Genomic DNA, 9,984 nt, shown 5'->3' on the forward strand with positions numbered 1-9,984 from the left:
CCCTTACTTTTTTTTCATACGTATTCGCCATTTCCCACGTTTACTATGTGGTCTTTTACAATAACTGTAAATCTTACTGATTGCCATTTGCAAAGTACTGAATGAAAGCTTCAAAGGTATCATACCTTAGCGGTAATGTCTTTGTGCAATTTTTGTACTGTAAAATTGGAGGATGTTTGATATGATGAATGGATTATTCCTCCTTAAGTAACAAGTTTTATTTCTTTTAACTTTTTTGGAATATGTACCGTTCATCAGTGCCAATTCTTTCTGATATCCAAATAAGCTGTGATATTTCTGTAAAATTTGGAATTTGATGCACTCATATCCTGAACACTCGATCTTAAATACAACAAAATTGGGATGTGTGTGTGTGTACATCACTGTCTATGTCTGTAAGCTGATTTGCATATGTATGCAAAGCTTAAACTATCAATGGCCTAAATCATTAATGAAATTATGGTTTTCATGTTCATACAGTTGTCTATTACACCATATCTCAACATTTTGAAACATGTCCTACAACCATTGTGTTGAAAAATTCCTGGTCCCACCCTGACAAAAATTAATCATCATAGCTAAATGCATTTTGATATTATATTGACCATCAATGGAAAATTTAATACAATATAAAATGCATTTATTTTGTTGAATGTAAATTTTAATGCTATATTTGTGAAAAACTGATATAGCAAAAATGTGATGCTTTAATGATTAATCAGTGATTAGACTGTGACTGCACTCTATTAATTACCTAAATTACTGAGGCAATGTCTGAAATGGCAAGTAAAAGGGCTGTTGAGTTTAAGGCAGTTTTTCTCCTTCATTTCTATATTTGCCATGATAGGGGAAATATTGCTCGCAAAGATACATGGAAGAAAAGTGTAATATTTCTTAACAGCTTTAGCTGTGTTGTTCATTTTGTGTCATCACTAAATTTAAGCCAAAAAGTATCTAAAGTATGCAATCTATATATCTCTGATGCCTGTTCTCTCTGGGAACTCCCAGTCTCCACTTATCCCTCTCCTTACATGCCTCCCTTGCATACACCATTACATGCATTCTTCCACCATTTCTCTCCCTCCAGTACTCCATGCTATTTCTCCCTGTCACAGGTGGTCTTCCTCTCACAGCGACTCTTTTAACTGTAATATCATATTCTTTCCTAATACTCTCCCCATCTTGCATGCTTTTTAATGATATTCTTGCAATGTCAGACTGGTTAGAAAACAAAACAAAAGACTTTGCAAGACAATCCCTTATTTCAGTAATTTCATAATTATTTTTGAAATTGCATCCCACCCAGATGCCCTCTGCATCTCATCAGTGGTACATGTCCCACTAAATAAGAAATGCTGGGCCAATGCATTTATAGAAAAGCACATGCCTTTACTATGCATACATCACTAAAACAATATGTAGACAAAGGTAATGCTAGTGCACTATATATTTATGGTACTGTATAGAGAAAGCAAGGAGTATATTCTTACAAATTTCTTAGGGCAACTCACCAGTCTTGGAATTCAAAATCCAGTCACTCTCTCCATTGTCATTAAAGCCATGGTATATGATGTAGGTTGGGAGGCTGGTATTTAAGGGAGAATGGTTGAGGTTGTCTAAATCTTCAGGCAATAGGCGGTAGTAGTCCCTGTCTCCTGGGTTGGACCTGACAAACATGGAAGAAACTGTTTGTTATTGGGAAGAAAAATTTACCTAATTGATAAAACAACAAATTCAGGCCATTTATTTAGCATGTTACAGAGGATGATGTGTAAAACTGAGGGGACATGCACATAACTGAATATTGAAAAACATAACCCAGTTAGAATAAATACAGCTATATAAAAACAATGAATAAATCTGAGAAAAAAAATCCACAAAAAAGAATGAATAGAAAATGCAAGTAGTAGTAGTAGTAGTACATTATATGTAGAAAAAAAAAGACCATAGCAGACTTACTGTTACCTTGTACCTTGTGATCAGCATACTGAAGTTTGCACAATAGTTTATAAAGATCGAAAAAGCAGATAACTAATATCATCTTCCACATACTCTAGCATGTATAAAGCACACAGCACTGTTTGAAAATTGTGCTACGGATGCCAGCAGAAAAGTCAGATTGTGGAAATTGTGGGAAAAAGATGGAGGGTATTGGAAAACAACAATGAAAATTAATCATACACTGATTTGGGATTCTACTGATATTTCAAAATTCAAACAGAACTAATGGGCCAAAAAAGACAGTGAAGACAATGACTTGTTGAAAAGGTTCCATTTTTACTTAGTTGCCAATCCAGTTTTGTTTGGCATGGGCCTGGTGTGATCAGTGTTCACCAGTTTGATAGCCAAATGGGAAATATGGGTAAAGTGGTTAGAATAATGTTTGTCTGTCCTTCACATCTCAAGTTAAATGACAGCTGTACAAAGCTCAAGAAATACCATGCACACAGACACAAAAATAACAATTCAGAAACATTTATTTCATATTTTCCACTTAATTACTTCAATGCCTAAGCAGTGTGGCATCAGGACCAACTAAACAATGGCCTCATCTGCACTCATCCATTGTATCTGTCCAGTATAATATGCCAACACCAAAGCCTACCATCCATAACCAAGCCTTGCAGAGTATGGCATGCTTTACCAATTGCTTATATACCTTAGTACAGCCCACTGACACTTCTTTCCCAACAAACAACATTCATCCAAATCATTCTGTTCCATGCATTCCAATACTAAATGTCATCAACTGGGAAACATGATATCAAACTGACTCACGATTATATACATTATCTCCCACCCTACCCAAATTCCTGACTGCTGTGACCACTTTCCTAATATTCTGGATTTGTTTTTCAACTCTAGTCCATCTCTCTGTAAATACACAATCTCACTCCTAATTGGTTCATCAGAACACACTCTCATAAAAGTATCCATTCTAATGGATCCTCCCCCTCCAGCAGACCCTTCTAAGCATCAATACTGGCACCTCAACAAAGATGACTGGAATAACTTGTGTAAATTCTTTTCTGACTTTCCTTGGGTAAATTACTGTCTCTTATGTGGTGATGCTTCTGTCTCTGCCAGATGCATAGCACAGATTACTCTTATGGGAATGGAAGCATTCATCCTCTCTTCCTCTAAGACAACCTTCTCATCCAATCCATGGTTACACTGTTCCTGTTCTGAGGCCATTCAGGCATAGGATCAGGAATATTGACCTTGGAAAAACTCTCCTTCCTCTAGCTCCCATTCAGCTTTTATCGCTGCAAGCACATCATCCTTGAGGTGAAGCATTCCTTTGTCCAAAGGAAGTGCAATAACCTCTCCTCCTCATCCACTGATAGGTCTTTCTGGTCTTAGATAAGGGCATCAACAACTTCTGTCGCTCTTACTTTCCATCATCTTTCTGTTCTGATGGTACTATAGCTGTCTCTCTCATAGACAAAGCAACTCTCTTTGGTTCCCATTTCTCCTCTAACTCCACCTTGGATGACTCTAACATTCCTTCACTCACTGATGCTCCTCTTACTAATCCTTTGGCTATTCCCATAATCTCTTCGGACTGTCTGAAGAGTGCTTTTTTCTTTGGACACAAGCAAGCCTTTTGGTCCTAATGGCATCCATCTTCATGCACTAAAAGTGTGTGCCTCTGATCTTGCACTGTACTTACTTCTCTGTTCCATTTCTGTTTAAAATCAAAATTTTTCCATCTTGGAAGCATGCATGATACATCCCATCCTCAGAAAGGTGACCGTTCTGACCCTTCTATCTTCATATTGCTTTGACATCTATCATTTCCAGTCTTTGAATCCATCCTCAACTCTCATATCCTTAAACACTGAAAATCACAGTCTTCTCTCTGATCACCAGTCTGGCTTCCGTTAGGTGAGATCCACTGATGATATTCTTTCCTATCTTACCAATGTCTGGTCATTATCCTTGAAAGATTTTGGCGAGTCATGTGTAGATGCTCTTGACATATCTGAGGCTTTTGACAGGGTGCGGCATTAAGGTCTTATCTCTAAACTTCCCTTCCTCACTTTGCTTCTTCATATCTAGCTTCATCTCTGGCTGATCTATCTCTGTGGTTGTTCATAGATCGGCCTACTCCCTTTTCTCCATCAGTGGTGGTGTCCTTCAAGGTTCTAGAACGTCCAGTCCCCTACAATTTTTCTCCTTTTTTTCAACGATTTCCTCTCCTCCATCTTCCTCCATAAAGTCAGACTTGGACAGGATATCTCAGTGGGGTACATAAAATCTTGTAAGTTTAACACCTCCAAGACCCAGTTTATGCCCATCTCTATTGAAAACTCCTCATAACTCTCGTCTCTTCTTTGGCGGTTCTGTAATACCACTTCTTGACTCAAGGAACATACTTGGTATTATTGTAACATCCACTCTTTCTTAGAAACCTCACATTACAGGAATAACTAAGTCTCCCTCTAAGAAACCCGGTGTCCTGTTTAGATGTTGAAACTTCTCTTCTGAACAGTTGCTCCGTTTATACAAGGGACTCATTTGTCCTTGTATGGAGGGCTGCTCTTACATCTGGGGTGGTTCTAACTCTACATCATTACTTGACAGAGTGAGTCGAAAGCGATCCGACATATAAACTGTTCCAAGCTAACTTCCAAACTTGACCCTCTTGTCTTACGCAGCAGCAGTGTTGGTTCACTTTCTCTCTTCTGTAGGTATTACTTTGGTTATGTTCCTGAGAGCTGGCTACTTGTGTGCCTACACCACTAGCCAGATCACACAATACCTGGCAAGCTCCGACGTCACACGATTACTGTGTAGCTGTCAGCAACTCAAGGGGGGGCTGTTTTGAAACCTGCTTCTTTCCCTACACTTCGAAGCTTTGGAACTTTCTACCTTTTCATGTCTTAACCAATAAATATGACCTGGCACATTTCAAAGACAAATTTTTCAGTTTCTCAAAATTTCATAAATACTTTCCCGTGTATTTTCCGTTTCATAATCCTCTTATATATTTCAATTAAGGCCCGGCCTTGATGTGGACTTTTGTCCGTGACTGGAGCCGTAAAAAAGAAAAAAAAGAAAACATACTTATATAACATTAAATCAAACCAGAAGACTTAATTGTTATTGATCATTATTGTCAAAAAATATTACAAAGGTAAGAGTGTGGCTGAGATAGTGGAAGAGGTTTTGGAATGAGGAGAGGTTGACAAAGAGGATTTACGTGCCAAGAAGAAAGGCGGAGACCAGACTGGAGATGGAAGGATGGAGTGTAAAAGTTGTGATTGGTTGGGTCCTGAACATAAGGAAGGGTAAAAAAACGTGCACAAGATAAGTGAATTAGAACGGTGTGGTATACAGAGGGAGAAGTGCTGTCAATGGGCTGAACCAGGGCATATGAAGTGGTCGACGGAAACCATGACAAGGTCTTTTGGGCCTGGTTATAGTTAGGGGGCTGTGGTTTTGGTGCATTACACATGAAAGCTCAAGACTGGATGTTAACGAATACAGTCTTTCCTCATCTGTTCCTGGCAAAGCCTCAGAATCGTGAGAAATGGCTCACAATTATTAAAAAATCTATTTCCTCTACTAATATATATAACTGGAATACATTAAATAGAAGGAAAGATATTTCAAACAGATCCGGATCACTTAATATATCAACATAAAATTACACAAGACAATGATGCATCTATATAGAAAGAAACATTTATATCACAAAATATCTATATTAGTAAGAATAATGAAGATTAATACTATGGTAGTTCTTAGATGTGATTCTAAAATTAACGAACGCCAATGAAAAGAAGAAACTGAGCATCTGATGTTTACAAAAAGTGAACAATTTAAAGGTTATACAAACTTTTAACTGTTTGCTGTATTCCAACACCCGGCACTTGTTAAGTTATTCAGCACACTCACTCACAGTAACGTGACCTGTGATGTGCCGACTAAATAGCTTGGGTTAATTACTCTTTGCAATGGTTGGTCTTGCAATGACCTGTATAAACTGACCTTATTTCTGATGAATGTTGACTAAAGTTATACAACCCAGATCTGCAGTTACATGACTACACCCTGACGCACAATGGCCACAAATGACTAATGACTTGACCTTGTGTGACCTCTCTCCTAACTGGAAGCATTATAATCTAGTCCACGGTGATATGATCCAAAGTGACTTCAAATAATATGATTTAAGGTGTTAATATCTCCTTCCCCCAGCTTCACTCTAGCCTACATGAGCTGACCCTACGTTAACGTGAAGCAGTACACTGACCTGGTCCACAGAAGGAAGCGGATGTCCTCAAGGTCACCCAGGGGTGATTCTGGCACCACCTGGTTGTCGATGGACTCGTCGGCTCCTGTGCATGACACACTGGCCCAGACCACTACTGCAGATGAGGGCATCACCATGAGACAGACGGGGGGGGGGGGGGGGGGTAATCATGACGCATGCATCTGGAGATCCTCAGACACAATCATCAACACAGACGGATAATGTATTGCTGTTCATCATGGTATATGGATCCCACAACATGGGGAATGAACTTTTCTGGTTATGTGGTCATCAGGTGGTTAAGTTGTCAATAATCTTCCTGGATAAGGGGTCAGGAGGTGGTTAAGTTGACAAAGCTTCCCTGCAGTAACTTTGGTCTTAACTGATAGTTTCCACACAAATCTGGCGAGATGGTCATGACGCATATGATTTTACAACGTTAGATCAAGAGGTTTACAGCAACTGTTCTTTTCACAGATAACCTTTGTGGTGATGAGTTTGGAAGCCACAATAATATGCAATACAATGAATCAAGCAGTATTTGGTGTCATCAAAAACATATATAGCTCCTGTGCCGGATGACAGCAGCCATGGTCAACAACCATAGTTATCATCAATATCATACTTTTTATCTAGCTACTTTATTTTGAGCTCACACACTCCGATTGTTAACAATTTACAAAGAAACTTACCTGGAGTTTATTGGGAGAAAAACCTGAGTCAGCTACACCATGAAAGAATATGATTATATATGGCGGGGCAAGGCATCGTTTAAGACATTCTCAGAGGTGAAGCTGAAAGGTTAATGACCCTGGTACTATATAGGCCTAAGCTTAACTAACCAACCACCCAATCAGACCTAAATTACGTTAAATTTCGGTATAAAGGAATTGCCGACATGGTAATATTTTTTGTTTCCTCCTAACGAACGATGACACAAAAATTCAGTCTACTCTAATGAATTTGTTTTCTTACATTATGGGGTTGTGTGCTGGTCTTGGTTTGTCATATGTTTACGTAAGTACTGTTAGTTCGTCATCAACTTATTTTCAATCCGATGATATACAAAATAAAAACTCTCCAATATAATTCTCAAATAAAACCATTTTTCATCCGAAACATAAGATTGCTAATCTTACATAACATTCACATTATCAATTAGAAGCAAATCATTCATAAATGTTAAGGAAGCGAAGGGACGTACTGCTTGTCCTTACAATACTCAACGAACATGAACAGAAAATGGGAGAAATACAACCAACTTACCCGCAAGAAACGTAGTCAAGATGATGGACGTCATTATGTGTTGAGCTGACACTGTGGGTTGCTCCCTTGCCAATCGTGTACTCAAACCCGTATCTTATCAGCCGGTGTCGTGGCCAGGACGTCCCAGTGCCATGCAGGACCTATGTGTACGCTTGTTGGTAGCTGTTTGTGGCGCTGCCCGTCATATTCTGTCTATATAATGACGTTCAGTAATAAGTCTGCCATGATTATGACATATCATTCTTTGAAAAGAAGTACACATATCACATACACATCCCACAACACATGACGGTAGAAATATGAGTTAGAGTTGACCTGATCACAGCCTGTAAGATCTTACACCAGTATGAAAACTCGAAAGATGCAAAGAAGCAACAACATGAAACTGAACAAAATATTAAGAAATAATTTTATAGCGTAAGAGTTGTGGATGACTGGGATGACCTGAGTTATGACTTTCTTATCCTTGACAACATAAAAAAAAGTTAAAAGTTGTATGATAATTATCTGGAATACCTGAGGAAAGTGTTCAAAATTTTTCGATGGTGGTCTTATTGATCCTGGCAGGGATGATGTTTACTTAAGATTTCTTTTATAACAAAAGATATATTAGATATACCAAATAAAGGTAAACAAATGCAAATTTGAGTCAGGAAATAAGAAGCATACATTGGCAATGCCAATCATGTATTTATCAAGACTGGTCACTGGTCGCTACTCATACAAACAGACATCACCTGATCAATGTGGTCACTTAATTACTTGATTTACTTGCCACATTTCACTAATTCTCTCAACTGACACTGTTCTTGCGTCTCGCTACTCTTGCTGACGGACATACTGTATTTTATTTAGTTTTCTTGGCTGATTCATGGCAGGGTATGTTAGTTATATATCAGCATGTTATATATCAGTTAGTTATATATCAGCGTGACTTCAAATCCACTTGATCTTACATACGATCTTTAAATTGTGCTCCGCACGCGAGTCAGATCAATCCAAAAACTCTGACTGGACAGACAGCCTTTGGAATTCGTTGGAGGCGATCTGTTCCCGCAACGTTACCAGTCTAGTAATCATTCTGTATCTTAAAAATCTCAGGTAATCCATTATTCATTTATCAAAGTTTCATTCAAGAGAATGAGAATGACCAGAAAACAAAAGTTTGTAATATATTGCACATAAACTCTTTGGTGGATTCAAACTGGGTAACAAAACTATTTAATAAAGTATCCCCTATTAAGTTTATAGCGTCACACGTTTTCTTTTATGCACTATTGTTTACCTGAGTCAGCTGACGGAGACACGGCCGCTTGCTTATGACTCGTGTGAGGCTGACAGACACACAATGCATGTCTTTGTATTTGATTTTTCCTGCCAAACTTGTCAATCAAGAACACTAAATGCCAATGCGTTTAAATCGTGGATTATTTTTTTTGCATTTAACAACGTAGCTATTGACTATCATTTACAGGTTTGCAGAGTTGCGAGAAAACACACCAGCTAGTGGTAATATGAGCTGATTTTAACCGTTTCAGCGAATAAATAACTAGGAGGCAGATAAGGCACTAAGACAAGAGGAAGTGCGGATTTGGTTAACATGTATTATTCTCTACCTTCAAAATCAACACAGTCGTTGAAATCTTACCTGGGATATTGGTGGAACGTAGATGAACTTGAAACATGGCACTTATTTCTATGATATACGTTTGTTATTGTTCTAACCTGAGCCACTGTGGGTATCGTCATGACAAAATAGGGACTTTAAACTGTGACAATAAATGACGAGACTCAATACCTTTAAAGTAAGTCTATTCGATCATGCGAATATGGAATCCGATACTTTTTCAGGTTTTTATGTTGTTACTTCATGACGTCATAAAGACAGTGTCAGAGGAGTCATTGTGACTAATAATGATGGCTGGAAATATGTACAATTCTCACCCTGTCGTTTCAGAGTACATAGCTTCATATTGTTCTTGGAGATACTCTCTGTAGGAGAAGTGACGACAGTAACTATACTGGTGAAGTAAACATCGTGATGTAGTAAAAGTTCATTCTCGACCCCAGGGAAAGGCAGGGAAGTTTTTTTTTTCTTTTTTCTGTTTATACTTACATATTATTCATTTGCTGGAAACATTATTTTAACTATGATTTTCTTCAACGTCCTTTCCACTTTCGAGTTACTGTCTTACGGTATTGTAGTGGCTTTGAAATAACATAGCAATATATTATGACCAGTACTGCGCATTTTCTATTGTCGTTCCATGAACTTGTTAATTATCAAATTATGCATCGTCAACTGTCATGCAGGATGGGAAGATCCTGTGTGTCGCGCATGACGGTGCTCGACAAGATTGGATGACACGTAAAACATGTAAAAAAGTTGTTAAATCGAGGCTGAACTACTGGTGCAAGATGTGGTAAAGGTGTACTAGTAACGTGTTGTACCTGCA

At 38.3% G+C, this 9,984-nt stretch overlaps 1 protein-coding gene across 1 annotated transcript in view; it reads right to left on the minus strand.

Annotated features, from left to right (window-relative positions):
* LOC139757655 (pancreatic triacylglycerol lipase-like) overlaps window positions 1-9,298 on the minus strand; it is a 28,298-nt gene extending 19,000 nt beyond the window's left edge. Inside the window, exons 1-4 of the mRNA XM_071678387.1 lie at window positions 9,177-9,298; window positions 7,529-7,720; window positions 6,263-6,377; window positions 1,512-1,666 (exon numbers count right to left, since the gene is read on the minus strand). Of these exons, the coding sequence (XP_071534488.1) occupies window positions 1,512-1,666; window positions 6,263-6,377; window positions 7,529-7,562 (304 nt within the window). The 5' untranslated portion in view covers window positions 7,563-7,720; window positions 9,177-9,298. The remainder of the gene's footprint in view (window positions 1-1,511; window positions 1,667-6,262; window positions 6,378-7,528; window positions 7,721-9,176) is intronic.
* Window positions 9,299-9,984: the final 686 nt, after the last annotated feature.

This window comes from Panulirus ornatus, chromosome 27, assembly GCF_036320965.1.
Source record: "Panulirus ornatus isolate Po-2019 chromosome 27, ASM3632096v1, whole genome shotgun sequence".
Taxonomy (NCBI): domain Eukaryota; kingdom Metazoa; phylum Arthropoda; class Malacostraca; order Decapoda; family Palinuridae; genus Panulirus; species Panulirus ornatus.